Below are 20,898 nucleotides of genomic sequence, written 5' to 3'. Positions count from 1 at the left end.
TTGATTTGTTTTAGTTAGTCTCCCATAAGGTCCGTGTGGCTCGATACTAAAGTCCCACCATTGGTTTATAAGCTTCTAGTCCTCATGGTTCTGTATAAAGGACATAAGAAGAAAGGGATGGAATCAGGCCCTGAGTCCAGCTAGCTTTTCCTGGCTAAGGTTATACAAAAGCAATGCTGAACGCTAACCAACATTGGTTGGCTGTTAAGTTGTGAACAGGCTGAGTTTTTCCTTTATCTGAGCACACCTTGGTAATGTGTGTGATGGTGATGGTTCAGTCTTTATTGTTACTATTGCTCTGATCACTGTTTACACAGCCTGCCAGGTAGCTCTACGTGGATTTGGTACTTCTAACTATTGGATCCTTCCCAAAGATCTAGGATAGTTAAAGATATTGCCATAATATATGTGCTGTTCTAAGTAATGCGACTTTTTTGTAATCAATGAGTTGATATTGTCTGCATTCCTCTTGTGTCCAAGGGCTTTTCTAGATCTTTTGATAGGCACCGAGTGCACTAACTGGCACCGCCACAACTTTCTTTTTCCACATTTGCTCAATCTCTGTTGAATGTCCCCCGTCCTCCTCCTAATTGCTCCTCCTGCAATTATAGGGAACCAAGACAACCAGCTTTGGCTTCCTGATCCTGCAGGGCAATTCCAGTGGTCATTCCTCCTTCTCCTTCTCCTTCTCCTTCTCCTTCTCCTTCTCCTTCTCCTTCTCCTTCTCCTTCTCCTTCTCCTTCTCCTTCTCCTTCTCCTTCTCCTGCAATTAAATAGTGAACCAAGACAACCAGCTTTGGCTTCCTGATCCTACAGGGCTCTTCCAGCGCTCTTACTGTCTTCACAGGGACATTGTGGGGCCTGTTGGGCCTTCAGCGCCACCGGAGCTCTGGAAGGTTTGCTCTTCAAGAAGACGGGCAAGCTGGTTTCCCTGAGTGAGCAGAACCTCATGGATTGCTCCTGGAATCTGGGCAACGAGGGCTGTCATGGAGGATACATCACCCAGGCCTTGGAGTATGTTCGGGAAAACGGAGGCATCAACTCGGAGCATGACTATCCTTATCAGGAAAAGGTGAGAGAAGGGAATGTGGGGGCCCCGGGCAAGTCATGGTCTTTCCAGCCATAGAGCCCTTGCATCTTGGAGCTTCCTGTTTGAGGTCATAGTTCCTGTATTTACTTGCCATTTTTTGTTCATTACATCCTCCTTGTCATGATGAATGGTACGTTACTTATTATAATGAAAAGATCATATTACAGGTAGTCCGCGCTTAACGACCACAATAGGTACCAGAAAATTGGTCATTAAGTGGGGTAGTCATTAAGCAAGTCACCACATGACTGGACTTGATTTTACAACCTTTTCACAATGGTCGTTAAGCAAATCATGTGTTCGTTAAACAAATCATGTGGTTGTTAAGTGAATCCAGCTTCCCCGATGGACTTTTTTGCCAGAATTTGCTTAACGATCACATGATTTACTTAATAACCATGTGATTCACTTAACAAACATGGTGATTTGCTTAACGACCATCATAAAAAAGGTCACAAATTGCGATTACGTAACCGCGGGTTGTGTGTGTCAGTTTGTGATGGTTGTAAGTGCACTTTTTCCAAGGCTGTTGTAACTTTGAACTGTAGTTAAACAAACAGTTGTTAAGTGAGGACTACCTGTATTCTATTTTAATAATAACTTAAAAATTGCAATGGCCACCCAGGTCCATCATCCATCCCCCAAGTCTGTTGGAAGATAGTTTTGACTATTTTTCAGCATGCAGGCAAGGTGGGGGCTCCCTATATCTCAGGGATTGAGCTATTCCATAAAGTGGGGGCTGCCATCTGGAAAATGTGCCCCTAGACCCACACCCCCTTGGCTTCCTGCTCTTCCTGAAGTTTATTCTGCTGTTAAATAAAATGTGTAAGTCTGAAAAGGTGCGAGGAGACTCCTCCTGTGTCCTCCTGTCCTGTCTTTGCAGGAGGAGTCGAAATGTCGCTACAACCCAGAAACCCGAGTGGCCAACTGTACGTCCTTTGTGCGGATCCAGCCAGAGAGTGAGGGGGCCCTGGAGCAAGCTGTTGGAACGGTGGGACCGGTGTCCTTGGCTGTGGACGCTAGGAGTTACCAGTTCCATTTCTATAAGTCAGGTGAGGAGAACTGGGGCAATGGGGAATCTGTAGGGCTCCTGATGGATGTAAGACAGATTTGTGAGCTAGCTACAGGTCATCCTCGTTTAGCAACTGCTTCAGACAGCGACCGTTTGCAGTTATGACGCTCAGGAAACAGTAACTTTGCCAGGTTACTGGCAGGTCTGTAAAGCAAAGGAGAGCTGAAGTCAGATCGTAAGCACAGTTGAAGTTTCACTTAGCCACCGCTTTGCTCAACAACTGAGTTGCCAGTCCTAATTGTGGTTGCTAAACGAGGACTACCTGTCGTGTGTGTGTGTATATATTTTGGGGGCAATACAAGTTCTCCACCCATTCTCCACCCACCTCCCCAAAACCTCTGGTCTTGGCTGGTATCCCATGAGCCTTTGCATCAAGAATATATGACAAACATATATAACTTCAAGGACCCCTTCCTGGTTGGACAGATAGGGGGGCGTGGTTTGGGTACTGCAGCCAACTGGTGTTTGGGATGCATCCCGTTAGACAGTGTTTCTCAACCTTGGCAGCTTGAAGATGTGTGGACTTCAACTCCCAGAATTCCCCAGCCAGCATGGGGAATTCTGGGAGTTGAAGTCCACACATCTTCAAGCTGCCAAGGTTGAGAAACACTGCCCTAAGGTTGCCAGGCCAGTCCAGTCTGCTGGCTAATGGGGTGATTTCATTTTTCAGCCACTCTACCGCTCTTTCTCTTTTGCTTGGAGGACTGATTAGTCAATGCAGGTCCACTAGCCCAGGAATCATGGAGTATCTAGGTTTGCACAGCACGGCTGAACTGGGAAGAGGGGCTTTGGCAAACAAACACTGGTTCCTCTTCTGATCTTGAATGGATTGGGTTTCTGCATTTGCACAACGTGCTGGATCTGGAAATGCCCTGGCCGCGGGCACTGCCCGAAAATTATGCCAAAGTGGCAGCGTCAGGAGAGGTCCCCAGAGCCACATCGACGGGTTTGTGCCAGGCTCTGGTTGTATGCTTCTCACCTACAATAATCAAGGATCTCCTTCTAAGATTTCAGAGCCGGCTGGAGTCGAGCAGCGTTGCGATTGAATGAATTAAAAAATAAAATGGGGGTGGAGTGGGTTTTGTATTCGGGATTTTTATTCCTGTAAGCCTCCTGGAGTCACCGTGAGTGAGTTGGGCAGCCATATAAATTGCTAAAATTCTATTCTATTCTATTCTATTCTATTCTATTCTATTCTATTCTATTCTATTCTATTCTATTCTATTCTATTCTATTCTATTCTATTCTATTCAGACCCATGTTTTCCCCCAGTCTGAATAGGGGATTCAGCCTTTCGGCATGGCACTTCTCCCTTCCCCCTGCCTGCCTGCCTGCCTGCCTGCCAGCCTATTTATTTTATTATATTTATATAGCTGCCCCTCTCACAGAAAAGTGACTCTAGGCGGCGCACCATAAAAACAATCGTAAAATCAAACTATTAAAGCAAGTCCAGCCTGCTCAAGATCAGCCCTGGCTCCTTTTAGCTGGAGACACGCAATGCCTTTAAGGCTGGTGGAAATGCTGGCGTGGTTGTGCACGTGTGTGTGCACGTGTGTGTGCAGGGACACCCGCAGAGGTTGACGAGGCTCCCTGGTTTCTGCACATCATCTCTCTCTCTTCCCTGCCCAGGTATCTTTGCCCACAACTCGTGCAGCCACCATGTCAGCCACGCCATGCTGGCCGTGGGCTACGGCACCGCGCAGGAGGGTGGCAAGGCCATAAATTATTGGATCCTAAAGAACAGGTGATCATAGAGGGGATGGGACGGGGTGGAGGAGGAAGGGTCCCGAGAATCAGACCCTGGGGTCTTTCTCTTCACGTGACATCTCAGTTATTTCATCAACTGGTTTGGCTAGGAGAGAGTGGCGGGGGGCAAATTGATTCCTTTGTTAGATTGAAAGCCGGCTGGGGGACTTTGGGCCAGTCCCTCCCTCTCAGCCCAGCCCACCTCACAGGGTGGTTGTTGTGAGGAAAATAGGAGGAGGGAGGAGTACTAGGTATGTTTGCCACCTTGAGTTATATATTAAAAAGATGGGATAAAGCAACAACAGCAACAACTCATAGTTTCTTCAGGAATTTGGAGTGGTTTACAATCGACTCTCCCTCCACAACAATAACCCTGCAAGGTAGGCTGGGCTGAAGGGGACTGGATTCACATCTTGCATTAGAGCCATAACATGGTTTGTTTGGGGTTGGCTTTGGGTATGGCGTGGGCCAAGCCCGTTCTGGGTTCCGCAACAGACCATCATCAAGCAGACCATGGCTTAGTGATTGGAAGATCATTGGCTCGGCGGAAATCAGTCCTTGACTTCCTTAACCGACTGAACCCAAGTTGCCCCGTTGCTCATAAAACATCTTTGCCTCTTTCCCCACTTGGCTGTTTCCTTTACTAAAAAAAGAAAAAAGGCATTAAAAATTAACCGGCAGAATGAGGATTAGACGGGGCGCTTGTGAAGTGACCTCCCATCTTTTCCGGCAGATATTTTCAAAAAACCCAAAATGACAAACTCAGCCTTGGCCACGCTGAGGACGGGGGCCAGCTGCCGCAGAACGGAGGCGGCTGAACCTCTCGGTCGGCCAAGGGTTCAAAAGCCATTGCTTTTGCCGCGCATGGCCAAATGTCCCCCTGCTAATCTCCCTTTTTCCTTTCCTTCTGACTCTTCCCCAGCTGGTCCGAGAAGTGGGGCGAGCAGGGCTACATGCGACTGGTGAAAGGCGTTGATAATCACTGTGGGGTGGCTAATCAAGCTTGTTACCCCATCATGTAACAGCCCCCTGCCTTCCCGCGGATCCAGCATCGTGTCTCCCCAGATCTTCTTCACGTTGGAGCATCAACCCTTCCGCCAAGCTGTTTCTTGCTGGCATCGTTGCCCCAAATGAGCTGGAAAGTTTAAAAAGCGAAACTTGCTTCTTCCTGGTTTCTGATCCTACCCTTTTCCATGGTTTGGAGAGTGCTAAACAGCTTCTTACGATGAGTGGAATACAGTGCGCCACTTTTAATAAATGTTCTTTCGAACCTGTCGGAGTCCCAGTGGGGTGACTTCTTCCTCTACCCCTTCCCCCCCCCTTTCTTCTATTTTGCACGAATGTGCATAGTTGCGCAGTTATTCCTCAGCGTGAGTGTGGTTTGCGTTAAAAGAAATCGCGGTGGGTCTTTGTAGATGTTGGGGAGAATCCGTGAATTTTGTAAACGGTTGCCTTATTTTATGGACAATTCATTTCATCCCTCGCTGTTCTCCCCGCCCGTATGCGAGTGTGTCACACACGTGTGTATGTGTGAAGGAGGATGCAGAACTCCAGGATTTCGGCTGCAGGTTGTCAGAATGGGAAGGCTGAATAGTGCCACGGATTTTTGTCGGTGTTCATAATGTTTTCCCTGGACCTTTTTGGGGGGAGGTATCCTCTTTAATTTAGGGTTTTCTTCCTTTAGAGCAATGTTTCTCAACCTTGGCCACTTTAAGATGTGTGGACTTCGACTCCCAGGATTCCCCTGGGAGTCGAAGTCCACACATCTTAAAGTGGCCAAGGTTGAGAAACACTGCTTTAGAGTGTGCAGATCATTTCAATAGCATTATTCCTGGTATTTGTATGCCCTCTAGGTAAAATAAAAGTTGGTATCTCAATTTAGGCAGCATGATAGAATTAAACTTCTGGATAAATGGAAGGGCAGGCTGGACATACCCTTTGAGATTCATTCATTGATTCATTTGTTCGTTCATTCATTGATTCATTGATTCATTGATTCATTTGTTCATTTGTTCATTCATTCATTCATTCATTCATTCATTCATTCATTCATTCATTTTGTATACTGCTGAACACTCATGGAAGTTTATAGCAAGGTAGAACCAAAGGAAACATTCATAATAAGCATAATCAAAATCATAACCCACATCAAATAATACCAATACTGAAAACAATAAACAGCAAGGCCAAAATTGCAAGACAAAAGTAGAATACGAGCAAAATAGAAACTGAAATACAATGGCAATTGGCGAGACACCCAGTGCTCTTTGGAAGAGGGTACAGGGAATATTTACTTTCAAGTCCAAACGAGCGTTCGGCGTGTTGAAATGGTCTGTTGCAATCGCGTCCTTCCCCAACATCTGGTTTTGCGACTGGCCTGTTCCTCCTATGACAAAGGGCACTGCTAACCCAGTATTGGTGGTGGATCGATGCCCGTTTTAAGGTAAGCACCAGTCCCCCAATGCCCAGTCCGGGGTCAGGGGGGCAGTGCCACAGGCAAACCCAATGAGAGAAACACAGGATGTAGTGGAAGGCTTGACATGAATAATTCAGTCTGAAGGATAAGACTGAAACTTTTATGCTGGTGAGAGCAAATTCTTTTGTTCCTTTAACCGAGGGCCATGTTCCTTCTGCAATAAGCTATTATTATAGAATATCCAAAAATTGGGGAGGGACATGCCTTTTCCTCTCTGTTGGTGTCTTACTTCTCCTTCCCTTCCTTTTGCCTTCCCTGCAATCTTTTCTTCTTCCCTTCCCTCTCTTCGTCTGGCACCCTCCAGATGTGTGGGGATTCCAACTCCCATCATTCCCAACTGGATGCCTTCCAAATGCATTGGAACTCCAAAAGCTAGAATCCCCAACTCTGCTCTGGCAGCTGCGCTCCAAAACGTGGGAGCCCCAGGTTTGAGAAGGAAGAGCCCAGGATAACCCTCCCCACGACTCTCTGTCCGAAAATCCATAAGCAAATAGAAGAGGCAGAAACAAACGGCGTGAAATAAAAATGGCAGTTAGTGAAAAGGGATTGCCAAAACGTAAGGAGCAGAGTGGCTACGAGAGCGGAAAACTTTGCCGAAGTTTTGGGTGCCTTGATTTTAATTTTTCTAGCCCGCGAGCCTACTGCACAGGGTTGTTGTGAGGGTCCCAACCAGGATGATTTTTTTTGAAATGACGATCCCAAATGTCAGGGGAGCCTAAACACCCGTGTAAACACCTGTGCACGCACAGGAGAGCAGAAAGGGGATTTGAACATGCGTTTGCCGTTCCGGATATTGCAGCTACCGCAAGGGAGAAAGGGAAATTTGAAGTGACACTTCCTCTTTGGGGAATTGGCTGCAATTTGTGGGCAATGCTGTCAGAGTTAAGCTGTAAATAAGACCAAAAGGGGGGAGCAGGGATGAAGCAAAAAGAGAGAAATTTAGCTTTCTCTGGTTAAAAAAAAAAGAGAGAGGGTTGTGACTTTTCTAACCTGGCCTGGACCAGCAGATTTCTTCCCCCCTCCTCCTTCCCCATTCAGGGGGGAAAAAGCCCTAAAACCTTGGCCTTTGTTACCATCTGTGGTTTTTGTGATTCTTTTGGTGTACAATGCTCTGTTCGCTGCAAAATGGTGGGTGGAAGAGATACAGGGACATTCGAAGCAAAGCTATTAATCCCCTGGCCGAAATAAGACGAAAGGCGCAGAAATAAGACAAAAGCAGCAGCATTCTCATCTAAGCCAGTTTCTCAAATGTGGCAACCTTGGAATTCTGGAGTGGAAGTCCACGAATGGTGGCTGGGGAATTCTGGAGTGGAAGTCCACACATCTTAAAGCTGCTACGTTTGAGAAATGCTGGTCTAAACTGATCACCAGTCAGTCACGTGTTGTGGCTGCAAAAAAAGCAAATGAGATTGATGTCGGCAAGAACACCGCTTCGGTTTAAAATCTCTCTCCCTGATGTTCAAGATGCAGTGGATCCTGTCCATCCTCATATTCCTGCTGTCTTGGCCCGCCGTCTATGCAGGCACTGCTTGGACCAGTGAAGGTAAGACTAGTGGAAGGATCTAGGAGGCTCGATTATTTGCTTTGTAACTCCAATATCCCTGGAAAAAGCTGTAAAGCCTCATGAGATCTAGCGCCTTGCTTTCTGTGGCACCTTTGGCCAAATTCTCCATACTTCCATCTCTTCTTGTTTCACTTAAAGCAAGACAGCCATATCTCTAGATCTAAAAGGATCGGGAAAAGTACTCAGTACAGGACAGGCAGGACAGGCAGGACATCTGGGAAGAAATAATCTGGGCTGTCAGCTTGGATGTTGTTAGGTGGGCCCTCCTTGCCTTTTCTTTCTTTTCTAAGCAGTATCCCCACAATTTATAGACTGCAGAAGGCAAATGAAAGGCAACCCTTTCCAAGACCGGCCATAGTTTTTCTTCTTCTGATGGAACTGTACTTTGCATTTCTGAAATCATGGCTCTCAACAACAAATCAGGGAATTACCTGGCAGATGGATCCACCTTCTTAACATCTCCGTGGCTGAATAAGAAAGATAACAACTACTTTTTCCTAGCTCTGCTCTTCACAAGACAATTACATGGGAGAGTTGGTCTTTTTAAAAAAGATGAATTAAGCCTCTCAGTGTATCAGGGGTGTCTGTAGGATTGGGTCAAAAAAGTCAAGATGATGCACTTGAAGCTCGGCCTGTTTTTTATATGTGATCACATATACCGCAGACACCCCTGAGGGTTAATTTACCTGATGCTTTAGGGCAGTTTTTCTTAACCTTAGCAACTTTAAGATGCTGGACTTCAACTCCCAGAATTCCCCAGCCCTCACAGAAAAGTCTCTGGAACTTTTGGCCACTAGATTTATATTCAGCAGGAAATCCTGGGTCTAAAGCAGTGTTTTTCAAACTTGGTCACTTTAAGATGTGTGGATGTGTGGACTTTAAAACGTGTGGACTTCAACTCCCAGAATTCCCCAGCCAGCATGCTGGCTGGGGAATCCTGTGCATTGAAATTCACCCATCTTAAAATGGCCAAGGTTGAGAAACATTGGCTTCGTTCCAGGGTTCTTTGCTGAATTCGAATCTAGTGGCAGGAAGTTCCAGAGACCTTTCCATGCTGGCTGGGGAATTCTGGGAGGTGAAGTCCACCCCTCTTAAAGTGGCCAAGTTTGAAAAACACTGCTTTAGGGGGCACTGGAGGGCCATCCTCCAAATTAGGACTTTGTTATACTATAGTTAACCAAACCATAGTTGAGGATGAGCCAGGCCATTGTCATGCAAATGTTGTTTCTTGACCACGTAGGGCCCATCTACCCTCAGTACGCCACACTCGGGGCATCGAAAGTGGTCCTCTCTTGCCCGGTTCCTGAAGGCACATCCAGGGTGGAGTGGAGAAACCACGCTTCTTCAGAGACTGTCTTGAAGGGGGTGCAAAAAGATGGCAGCCTTGTCTTGCAGAACGCCAGCTTGGCCCAGGAAGGCGAATACAGCTGCCAGGACGCTACCACCGGGCAGAGCCTGCGAAGGATTCATCTCCAGCTGGGCTGTGAGTAGAAACCTGAGCACCTCCAAACTCTTTCTTACCCAAAGGTAGCCATCTGGGACAAGCCAAAATGATGTTGCATGGGTGATTCACTCGTTCATTCATTCATTCATTCATTCATTCATTCATTCATTCATTCATTCATTCATGCCAGTGTTTCTCAACCACGGCAACTCTAAGATGGGTGGACTTAGACTAGATGCTACCAGTGGTTGGGCTTGAAAAACTAGAAGTGCCATCCATTGACATCATCCTCCATCCATCAGGAAGGGGAAAAGATTTTGCCAATTTACTCCTGCGTGGGGACCCCCCCCAAGGCTGGCTCATATGGGTGGGGCCCCTGAAGAAAAGGCCCTGCCTTGAGGCCAGCAATCCCCCCCCCAATTTATTCTATAAATACATAGGTTTATTTTATTCTACAAATCTGGAGTCTAGGGAGCGGCCTTTGCGGGTCCGAAGACCCACACCCACCCTGCCTTTCTGTTCAGAAACGAATCTGGGCACCCCTCACCTCTAGCCACAGAGGGGAGCCTTAGTACCTTCCCAATCCAGGTCATGGGGGGGTGGGGGATACTTTTAGGCCCTTTTTCTCCCCCCAGAAAAGAGCAATGCAAAGAGCAGCCAGCTGTTCCCAGGGGTGGCGTACCTGTCCTTGATCTGTTTAGCAGCCTTCGAAGCAGCGCAAGAAAGATGGAGAAATGGGGGGGAAGGGGGGGAAGAGAGAGGGAAGGAAGAAGGGAAAAAAGCAAGGGAGGAGTCACAAAGAAGAATTAAAGAAGGGCGTCATGGCTGGCTGGGGAATTCAGGGAGTTGAAGTCCACCCCTCTTCAAGTTGCCAAGTTTGAGAAACACTGATTTATGCTCTAGGTTTTTATGGCTGCCCATTTGGCGAACGCAACTCTGGTTGACTAGCAATGTTAAAACAATTAAAAAAACAATATTAGCAAAGAATAGAAAACCCAACCATGGTCAGCAAGGATGAACCCAAACAAAGCTATAGACTGACACCTCCCAATGGGCCATCCGACCTCCTGGGTCACATCCAGGTCTTCAGCGCTTTGCCAAAGGCCAACAGGGTCGGGGCCAATCTGATCTGGGGGGCAGGATGGTGGTCCAGAGGGCAGGTGCTGGGACAGAAAAGGCCATTACGAAATGGGCATCATTTGCATAACAACCGTAAGTGCGTTTCACTTGCTCCCTATTTCCCTCGGGACCTATGGAAGGATGGATTTTTTTTTTAAATCCAGCCTACCCTAGCCTGGAAGAGATATATGAGATTATCACCATCATCACTCCAAAACCCGTGGCTAAGGAGGATGGGAACTGATAGCTGGAGCCAGCACTGAAAACCTGCTCCCTTGGGTCCAGGAGGCAACTGGTAGCCACCAGCCACCCACATCTGTAGCCCCTGAAAGCTTGATTCTTCATCAACCCACCCAGCTCCTTTTGAAACCCTCCAAATTCTCTTCCATGGTTGCAAATCCCGCAGTTCACACGCTCTCTGAAAAAGAAATGCTTTCCTCAGGAATTTCCTTGCCCTGAATTTCAGTCGCTGATCTCAAGAAACCTCTCTCTCTGTTTGCTATGCCTGATTTTATATCCCTCAGTTCTGCTTTTCTTATTCTCCTTCCTTCCAGGCTAAGAAGCACCAGTTGCTGGAAGTTTCCCCTCCTTTTTTTAAAATAATCCATACGTTTTATTATTAAAATATTAGAATGCAGTGAAAGTAGGCAAAAAGGAAGATAAAGCCAAACAAAAAGACTACTCCATTTAGATGGGGGGGGGGGAAGCAGTAAAAAAGGAGAAAAGATTACTTTCTAATGATACATCTTTCCCTTTCCTTCCATTTCTATCCTCATCCAGTAGCCATGGTTTAAGTGTTTAAACTTTGGATCAAACATTAGTAAGCTGGAGGTTTTCCTGGTAGGGGAGCCAAAGGGTTTGTCCTGGATTTCGTAGCTCGCTGTCAGCCTTCCCAAGTAGACCAGACAGGAAACACGACCAGATGAGCTCATTCTACTTTATTGTAAGGCTACATTGACCAAATCTTGCAAGTCCGGAAATACAGTTCTCCTGCCGTCTCCTTTATAACCAGAGAAGCTAGGAAGGGTCCCTTCTGAGTTTCTTTCTCCATCCATTATGCAGCTGTGGGCTGTGCTCCCTCTTATCTGACCGTTCCCTTGGCAGGATCTCTGGGCCCCGTCTCCCAAGGTCTCACGGAATCAAATGCCCATCAACTACCCATCAACTCTCCATGCCAGACAACAACAACAAAGGATGGACACGTAAGAGGAACTCAGGAGGAGTCAGGTCTGAAGCCCATCTAGCCCAGCCTTCTTGGCCACCTACTGGCTAACTGGATGCATTTGGGAAGCTCATGTGTTTGGTCTGGAAGACTTGGCAGCAACCGGCATTGACGGTCTGCTGCCTAGGATTCAGGAGGATGTCAGTAACCATCCAGATAGTAGCCAGGTCCTCCATGAACCTCTCCAGTTCCCTTTGAAAACCATCTAAACTGGCTTCCATTCCCACAACTGCTGGCATCTCCCTAAAATGACCCAAATCTTTTGGAAGCTTTGAAACCCCAGTTCAGGGACCTATGGCAGAGTTCCCTATCTTGGTGTGCTGGCCACAATTATATCTACAGATACATCCTTTGGCGACCACCAGGTTTTCTGTCACACCTGGTGACAGAATGTAATGCTGTATACCCAGTAGCCAGGTCCTCCATGAACTTCTCCAATCCTCTTTGAAAACCATCTAAATTGGCTTCCTTTTTCACAACTGCTGGCCATGAATTCCACCAATTAACTCTGCGCTGTGTGAAAAAGCTCTTCCATCTTCCATCCCTGAAGGGTCTCTGCGCATGCGAGAAAAACTTCTCTTGCTCCATGACCTCTATGGCACGAGTGGTTTCATACCCCTCTTCCTTCTCTCCCTGCATCCTTTTTGGTTCCAAGACAAAGACCTCCAATTGTTGGAAATTATAATAATAATTATTACAGTATTTCTTAAATTGATATGCCGCCTGACTCCCAGTGACTGTCCCAAGCATTTGCTTTTTTCAGCGGGAGTTGTGCACTGGGTTGGCTACCCCAAATCTTTCCCAACTGACCCCTGTCAGTCCATTCTCCATTAATGTATAAGCAAAGGTTGGATTTTTGGTGCCAGCGGGCATTGCTTTATACCAGTGTTTTTCAAAACTGGCAACTCTAAGATGTGTGGACTTCAACTCCCAGAATTCCCCAGCCAGCAGGCTGAACTGAAAAACACTGCTTTACACTCCTGCACATTGAAATGCCTTTCCCATTTGGACACTCACTCAGTTTGGGGAGACTTGTAGATGCCCTTCACAATCCCTTTTTGCTTTTACTATATCCCAAAAGAGTTGAGTATCGTTGGCCAATATAGCCCCCTCAATGCTCAGCCCGACCTGCAGAACTTTTATGCGCCAGACAAAAAGCCTGCTCTGTTGCGACTGATCTACCTGGAATAATGGTCTGTTTATAACTACTCCTGGTTTCCTATTTTTCTAACTGGTTGCAAATCCACAAACTCTCCTCTTCTCTTACGTTCCACCAGCTAGGTTTTGAGTCAGGAAGAGCATTACGAAGAACATTGTCAAAGCTTTGTCTGAAAGCCTCAGGAGACAAGATCTAATGGGTCGGCTTTGTTCATATGCTTATTAAAGAAAAGTTTAGAACAGGGTTTCTTCAACTTTTGGCTCTAAGGACCCCTTCCCACCTTTAAAAATTATGGAGGACCCCAAAAGAGCCTTTTTTTTCTATGGGTACTATTTATCAATATTTGATTGATCGGTTATGGGCCACCAAGTTGTTTTTGATGCCTAGCGACCACAGAGATTTTTTTTCTATTGATACTTACCATATTAAAAATTAAACTGCCCCCATTCGTAGAATATTTATTTACTGAATCATGTAAAAATAACAATATTCAACCCATTTGATATGAACATAAACGACATATTGTTCATGAAAAAAACCTATATTTTTTAGCAAAAAAAAATAATGAGAAGAGTGACATTGTTTTACATTTTTGCAAATATCTTCCGTATCTGGCAAATCATTTTGATTTTGGGGAGCCCTGAGAGGGCCCTGGGGGACCCCCAGGGGTCCTCAGACCACATGTTAAGAAACACTGGTTTAGAAAGTTAGAGAGATGAGACTTAACATTCCACAAGCCATGATGGTTTCTTTCTAGCTAGATTTCGTCTTAAGTATATTTGCTTCTTTCCATTTTAATAATACTTCAAAGCAGTGTATCTCAACCTTAGCAACTTTAAGATATGTGGACTGCAACTCCCAGAATTCCCCAGCCAGCCAGTCCACATATCTTAAAGTTGCTAAGGTTGAGAAACACTGCTTTAAAGTGAATTTTTCATTTATTCCTTCTTTCATGACATGGACAAGTCCTTGCAGTTTTCTTGCCAACACTTTTGCAAGCGGCTTGCCATTGTCATCTTCCCAGGGCTGAGAGAGTGGGACTGCCCCAAAGTCACCCAGCTGGTTTTGTGCTTAAGCCAGGATTCAAACTCATGGTCTCCCGGTTTCTAGCCCAGTCCCTTTACCCACCATTCTAATCAGTCTCTCTGTTTATTCCTCAATAGCAAAGGAAGAGGGGACCTGTCTGTGTCTCACCTTTTTGGCTTCTGCTCTGCAGATCCTCCGGAGAAACCATCGATCCGCTGCAGATCCATTAGCTACCCAGCGGTCAATTGCTCCTGGACTTTGGAAACGAAGACCCTCCTACCCACAACTTTCTTGGCCACCTACAGGTAAAAAGCCAGGGTGTAGGAGGAACCCAAACGTAGCCAGATGTTTTCTCCCTGGATGCCTTCAGAGATCCAGCTGCAACTCCCAGAACTTCCAGCCAGGGTATGTTAGGTCTCATGACACCCCCAGAGCCTACCCCAAGGTTATGGCTCTCTGCTGTTCCCTGTCACCCCTCCCCCACCACCTGATATTGAAAAGTAGACTGCTCCTGAAAAGGGAGGCTCTATTGAGGCTGTTTGTGTGATGCCACAGCTGCCCTGGCCAAGACAATCTTAGGCTGCGTGGACAGAAGCATGGCATTCAGATGACACGTGTGATAATTCCTTCGTATTCTGCACTAGTCAGACTTGGGGGATTGTAGACGGACGCGGAGAAGCCACAGAGGGTTCAGAGGAGGACCTCCAAGGTCAGGGCTGGCCCATGTAAAAAAGGGGGGGCAGGCTTTCATTGCATGGACACGGTCGCCCCCATGACGTTTTGGACCCCCAGCTCCATGGGCGCTGATAAAAACAAAGCTGTATGAGGAAATGCATATGTCTCAACCCAGTTTTCTCTGTGGACCCAGGCACGGTTTAGTGGGAGAAGTGCACGAGTGCATCCAACCAGTTGCAGGGGGCAACAGCTGCGGTATTACCGCCCTGCAGATGTTCTCCACCGATCCCTATGTGCTCAACGTGACCGCCGTGAATCCTCTGGGGACGGCGACAAGCTTCTTTTTAATCTTCCTGAGTCAGATCGGTGAGTTTGCCGGCAATTCTCACGCCTAGCCATCCTGGCGGGGGCATTCAAACAGGCTGTCCTTGAGCGGAGACAGGAAAACGGGGTCCCGGGGCAGAAATTTGGTCCGATGCCAATTTTAATATCTTGGAAGAAACATTCCCTGGTCAGGTTCACACAACCCATTTAACCAGGCTAGGTAGGATCGTAGCAGCTGCATTTCTACAACTTGTTAAGCTTAGTGTTACTCTTGGTTAGGGTTTTTTCTGAGGGTGGGGAGCTTAATGTATGGTACAGACCCAACCTATTTGATCAGGTTGCAATGTTTCTCAACCTTGGCAACTTTAAGACCTGTGGACCTCAACTCCCAGAATTCCCCAGCCAGCCATGCTGGCTGGGGAATTCTGGGAGTTGAAGTCCACAGGTCTTAAAGTTGCCAAGGTTAAGGAACACTGGGTTAGAGCAAACAGAAAATAAATGTGGGTATTCCTGGCAAGTGTGGGAGGACTCTACATTAGAATGCAACGCAAGTATTTATGCCACCTTTTTTTTTAACCATTTGCCCGATCCCCATTGGCGATCAGGACTTCCTTGAGGGCGAATGAGCAAGCTGGTGGACAATGGATAAAACTCTCTGCCCCTCCTTCAGGAGCAGAGTTGACAGTTTTACTGGGCATTGACAAGCAGCTGGGATCCCCACACCAAGACTATCGCTCACACCTTTATATGGCCAGCTTTTTTTTCCAGTTGTGGGGTGGTTTTCTCGTTTGTTTAACTCCCTCCTCCGCTTTCCTTAGTCCAGCCGGATCCTCCAGAAAACGTGATGGTCTCCCCAGTCCAAGGGAAGAGAAAGAACTTGCTGGTGCAGTGGAAACCTCCTAGTTCCTGGCTGTATCCTGAATATTTTCCCCTTAAATATATGATCCGTTATTCAAGGGATGGATCAAGCATTAGCAGAACGGTGAGTGAGAGAGTTGGAAATAGCTCCACATTCTATTGCCTTAGATCAGACGCCCTCAAAGTTCTCTTTTTATTACTGAATTTTTGCAAGACACCACAGTCTTCCCTTTATGTTTTGGTAAAGACCAGACTTGGATGGAAAAATACTTCTCCACCCTGGGGTATGACCAATATTTACTGGCCAACGGCTACTTAAATACAAGAAATGCTGGACAGTGGAGCGTATTCCCCCAGGGAATCAAGGAGGGATTTGTGTTGTGAGCTGAGAGTTTTCTACCTTTTTGCTCAGTGAGGAGAGAAACAAATGCCTTTTAAAACTTCTGAGCCAGGAGCTGTGATGGAATGGTATGGCGAAGGCGACGCTCGGAGAGATAAGCATTTCCTTAGCCCCCAGAAGGAGTGTGGGAAGGTGAAGAGGATGAGGCTGGCACCACCCTAAGGAATTCGCAGTGTTTGCTTGCTGGCTTGGGAAGTTTAGATTCAGTCTGGCGAGATTCTGTCTTGTAGGCGGAAGTTAGTAAATGCAATAGAACTGTATCTGTACTGTCTCGTGGAGTTCTTTGGGCTGAATCCGATATCAACCTCACCACTGAATCTAAACTCCCCAAGCCAGCAAGCAAGCACTGCGAATTCCTTAGGGTGGTGCCAGTCTCATCTTCTTAACCTTCCCACGCTCCTGTTGGGGGCTAAGGAAATGCTTATCTCCCCGAGCGCGGCCTTCGCCATACCATTCCATCACAGGAGCTACCACACCAGATTGCCGAAACAGAGCATCCTATCCCTACCTGGAAAATAAGAAACACGGCAGACAGCATTTGCACTGCAGCTTTTCGATAAAGTCAGCACGATCCAGAGAGTGTGGTTTCACCGTGTCTTCTTTTAGAGAAGTCAGTCCTCTCTTATTGACCATCCAATTCAATGAGGAGAATATGCAGCTTCCAGATGTTGCTAGACTAAAACTGATACTCCAGGTTTGGAACTGTTTTTAAAGAGTTTAGCAAGTTTTTCTTTGCTACTTAAGATTTCTGTCCCGTGGTTGGGCTAGGATTTTAATCCAACCTGGTGTCTTCTAGATATGTTTGGACTATAGACCCATGATTCCACCTGCCATACTGTAACACATTTCCCTCCCTTTAATTTTTTTCTAGCAAACTGCTGTATGTATTTTAAGATATGCTCAGATTATGTTTCTTTGCTTCCCCCAGACCAGGCCCATCGAGCAAACCTTCTTTATTCTGTCCGGGATCCGTTCTGGCATAACGTACCACATCCAAGTAGCCGCGAAGGACTTCCTGGATAATGGGGAGTACAGTGCCTGGAGTCTTCCGGTGTCTGGCGCATCCTGGGAGCCAGAGTGAGGAATTGGAGCCCTGCATCCCATGGCAAGGAAGAAGCTCTTAGAGTTGTTCTTCCTCTTGTGGTGGTGAAGCTTATTCATACCCAGTGCCTTCATCAATGTGAGATTCCCACAGAGTCTGGGTGGCCAAATGTGGTTTTTCTTTCCAATCTGTCTCCTTCTGGTTCTTTTTCTATTGACTGATTACATCCCATCAAGTTGATGTCGACTCCTAGTGACCACAGAGATAGATTTCCCCCAGGAGGATCTCCCCCTAACTTGGTCCTTCAGGTCTTTCAAGGGTGCCCCCATCACCTCTGTAACTGAGTCCCTCCACCTTGCTGCTGGGCATCCTCTTCTTCTCTTTCCTTCCACCTTTCTCACCATCAGAGCCTTCTCCAAAGAGCTGGGTCTTCATACTGATTGATTATGTGCCATAAAGTCCCTGTCATCTCTTACCAACCACATCGATGGAGCTCCAGTTCCCAACGTGGCCCTTCAAGTCACCCAATGGTGCCCCCAACGCCACTGTGGTTGAGTCCATCCACCTTATTGCTAGTTTTCTCCTCTTCCCTTCCATCTTTCCCAGCATTATGGACTTCTCAAAGGAGTGGGGGTTTTGCACTGATTGATTGAAGTCAACCACACAGATAGACCCTCTCAGACCTTCTCCAGGTTTGATTATGTGCCATCGGGTTGGTGGTGATTCTTAGAGGCCGCATAGATAGACCTTCTCCAGGATGATCCATCCCAACCTGGCCCTTTGGGTCTTGCTGTAGCTGAGTCATCCTCTTCTCTTTCCTTTCACCTTTCCTAACATTATGGACTTCTCCAGAGAGCTGAGTCTTTGCATCATGTGTCCATAGTAGGATAATTGGAGCCTGATCATCGGTGCCTCGAGTAAGAACTCTGACTGATGCGTTCAATGATCCATCGGTTTGTTTTCTTGGCTGTCCGCGATATTCTCCAATATCAAAGTTCAAAATCATCAGTACTCTTCCTATCCTGCTTTTTCAAAGTCCAACTTACATTTCCATAGAAGGTCAGAGGGAAGACCATTGTTATATTAGTCACTGTTTTAATGTGTCATTTACAGTACATAGAACATAGAATGTAAGGGTTGCAAGAGACCTTAGAGATCATCTGGTCCAACCCCCTTCCCTGCTCTCAAGCTTCCTTAATTATCTTGACCAGGAGATTCTACCGCCTCCCAAGGCAGTCTGTCCCATTGATGAACAGCTCTTAAGGTTAGGATTTTTTTTTCTAAAGTCCAACCAAAATCTACTTCCTTGTAATTTAAAACTCTGTTCTTTGTCCTGTCTTCTGGAACAACTCTGAACGATTCTGCCCTCTTTTCTACATAACAGCCTTTCCAAAACTTGAAGATCTCCATCTTGCTTCCCAGCAGTCTTCTTTTTTCCAGGATAAATATCCCCAACATCTATTCTTCATAGGGTTTCCTTCCTGGCCCCTTCTCATCTTGGTTGCTCTTCTGTGGACATGCTCCAGTTTGTGCTTCTCCTAAATGGAGTGCCCAGGACTGGAGACTGTGGAAGAATTTAAGTAATTCTGAGCATAGTAAGAATTTTAAGTATATCAACCATTAATTAGCAAGCACAAAGCATAGCTTTAACTCTATATTAGTGGTTAGGTTTCAAGAGGAAGTTGATGTAATGGGATGAAGGAATGACCTTGAGGAACAGGAGGGAGAGCCGCAACCAAGACAGCAGTCAGATAAAAGAAATTTGGCAAATCCGGGGGAGGACTGTAACATGAGAAAACATCTCAAACAAGACCCTCCCTAGTTCTCACGAAGATAAAGGCAAGGAGGGGAAAGGTGCATTCAGACTTGCAAGGTTCTGTTACTGCAACCTTATAATAAGTATTAGCATTCATAACTTTGGTTTCCTGGTCTGGTCTACCTTGAAGAGCTGACAGTTGGTCGGACAGACAGAATTAGTGGGAAGTCGTGGCTTTGCATTTGACAGGGGCAGCATGATGTGTCTATTTTTCTCTTTGGGCTTCTTTGTAACCAATCATGTTTTTACATTTCCTTAGTTCCTTGTGCCTTGATTATAAATACACATTTTTTTGTTTTGTTTTGGGGTCTTACCCATAGAATGTGACTGAATATAACCATCTGTGCTTGACCTGGCTTTGCAAACCCATCATAAATTTTGGAGACTTATCTACTCTGGGTTGTCCTGCTTGGGTAGAGAAAACAAACCTTGTCTTGTCCCTGTGGGGCCAAGTGAAAAGGGAGAGGAAAATATGTCATCATAGGGATGAAAATAAATTCACAAGTTCCCTCTTACAGATTTTTCTTCAAGACAATAAATTAGATGTGATCTAACCAATCAGAATAGAGAACAAGAGTAACTTCTCCTGATTTTGACACTAAATTTCTCTTGATGCTGTGTGGGATTGCATTGGCTCTTGTGCAGGAAAGTGATGCAACTGATATAGGTCATCCTCGTTTAGTGACTGTCTCGTTCAGTGACCTTCACAGTTACGACAGTGATGAAAAAGGAACTTCTCAACCAAAGGGCACATTTACAACCTTTGCAGGTCTGTAAAGCAAAGGAAAGCTGAAGTCAGATCATAAGCACAATTGTGGTTTCACTTAGTGACCGCTTCACTTAATGACCAAGTTACTGGTCCCAATTGTGATTGCAAAATGAGCACTACCTGTATGCTTAATCACAGCGCATAGAACTATTATTTGTCTTTTTTTTTTTTTATAAAATGAAAAAAAAAATCACTTTGCCTTCTCAAAATCATTCTCCCTTTCCAAACATGAAGTTTGGAAGCAGTTGAAGGCTGCTAAATATAAATATTATAAAAACTTGTTTTTTTACTCTAATTCCCCTCTTAGACATTTGGTTGTGTAAGGCAAAAATTCAGGGCATCTGATAATCTCAGAGAAGGCTCCCCTATTGTGGTTAAAAAAAAAAAAAAGTTCAGGGGCGCTCTACTTTTCAATACTTTTATTTTAGAAACACTTTTCTCATTTAAAATGAGAAATCTGCACACACTCAGATAGTATTCCTGATAAGAAAGAACGTATAATGCCCGTGAGGACTTCATTCAAGAATATATTATTGTAAACAAATTTTGTCCCCAGCCAGAAAAAAATAACTGTGTATATTTTCAAGGTCATTTTGGTCTTTGCTACTTTTCATCTCGGAAGCATTTTTTTCTTTTCTGTTGGGTAAGGATGAAAATGCACGTGCTTGGAGGCCATCATACCTTAAATGCTTAAAAATCCAAAGAAACTTGGTAGTTGGTGGTATAATAAATTTAATAAGAGAATTGGTTTAATGGTCTTCATTTCTCTGTCTCCTCGTTATACCTACTGTATGCTTACATTTGGTGGCTGTTTTTAGTTTGCATTTGAAAATGCAAATTGTAATAAAACTCTTCATAAACCATTTCAGGATAAGTGGTTTGGAAAGGCAATATATACACCTTAAAGACAAAAGATAAACTCAGCAACGTCCTGGAGGGAGGGGAGGAAGTTTTGATCATGCAGAAATAATAATAATTATTACTATTTTCGCTGCAACCTGCAACTACAGGTTGCAGCGAAAATTATTTTAGGATTTAATCCTGCTAGTGGAAACAGTATCAGGCACCTAATAAACTTTACCCCCAAGCAATTCCG

At 45.6% G+C, this 20,898-nt stretch overlaps 2 protein-coding genes across 5 annotated transcripts in view; both read left to right on the top strand.

Annotated features, from left to right (window-relative positions):
- The window catches only part of DPP9 (dipeptidyl peptidase 9), a 53,919-nt gene extending 48,711 nt beyond the window's left edge, over window positions 1-5,208 (top strand). Inside the window, exons 5-8 of one of the 2 annotated variants that reach the window (XM_007438458.4) lie at window positions 848-1,072; window positions 1,974-2,142; window positions 3,792-3,906; window positions 4,831-5,208. In XM_007438458.4, coding sequence (XP_007438520.1) covers window positions 848-1,072; window positions 1,974-2,142; window positions 3,792-3,906; window positions 4,831-4,930 — 609 coding nt within the window. In that variant the 3' untranslated portion in view covers window positions 4,931-5,208. The remainder of the gene's footprint in view (window positions 1-847; window positions 1,073-1,973; window positions 2,143-3,791; window positions 3,907-4,830) is intronic. The other variant, XM_088149335.1, reaches the window with a different exon arrangement.
- A 1,053-nt stretch (window positions 5,209-6,261) lies between these two features.
- On the top strand, window positions 6,262-20,548 carry EBI3 (Epstein-Barr virus induced 3). 3 transcript variants are annotated; one of them, XM_007438459.4, is made up of 7 exons: window positions 6,262-6,351; window positions 7,849-7,927; window positions 9,189-9,431; window positions 14,109-14,223; window positions 14,787-14,959; window positions 15,736-15,899; window positions 17,104-20,548. In XM_007438459.4, exons 2-7 carry the CDS (start codon window positions 7,849-7,851, stop codon window positions 17,254-17,256), a joined length of 927 nt encoding a protein of 308 aa, XP_007438521.2. In that variant the 5' UTR covers window positions 6,262-6,351; the 3' UTR covers window positions 17,257-20,548. The 3 variants fall into 3 exon arrangements, with proteins under 3 accessions (XP_007438521.2, XP_025029117.2, XP_088005456.1); XM_025173349.2 differs by lacking the exon at window positions 6,262-6,351 and adding an exon at window positions 6,406-6,492; XM_088149330.1 differs by lacking the exon at window positions 6,262-6,351 and having other exon boundaries at window positions 7,840-7,927.
- The last annotated feature ends 350 nt before the right edge of the window (window positions 20,549-20,898 follow it).

This window comes from Python bivittatus, unplaced genomic scaffold, assembly GCF_059951505.1.
Source record: "Python bivittatus isolate LINGU-HERP-01145 unplaced genomic scaffold, Pbiv_v1 ctg000580_np1212, whole genome shotgun sequence".
NCBI lineage: Eukaryota > Metazoa > Chordata > Lepidosauria > Squamata > Pythonidae > Python > Python bivittatus.
Note: the sequence above shows the minus strand (reverse complement) of the source record. Positions and strands in the feature narration are given on the sequence as shown.

Coding starts and splice junctions, on each gene's coding strand:
- EBI3 (XM_088149330.1), top strand. CDS start 7,840: ATGTTCAAGATGCAGTGGATCCTGTCCATCCTCATATTCCTGCTGTCT. Junction 9,432..14,108: donor GATTCATCTCCAGCTGGGCT/GTGAGTAGAAAC, acceptor TCTGCTCTGCAG/ATCCTCCGGAGAAACCATCG. Junction 15,900..17,103: donor GATCAAGCATTAGCAGAACG/GTGAGTGAGAGA, acceptor TGCTTCCCCCAG/ACCAGGCCCATCGAGCAAAC.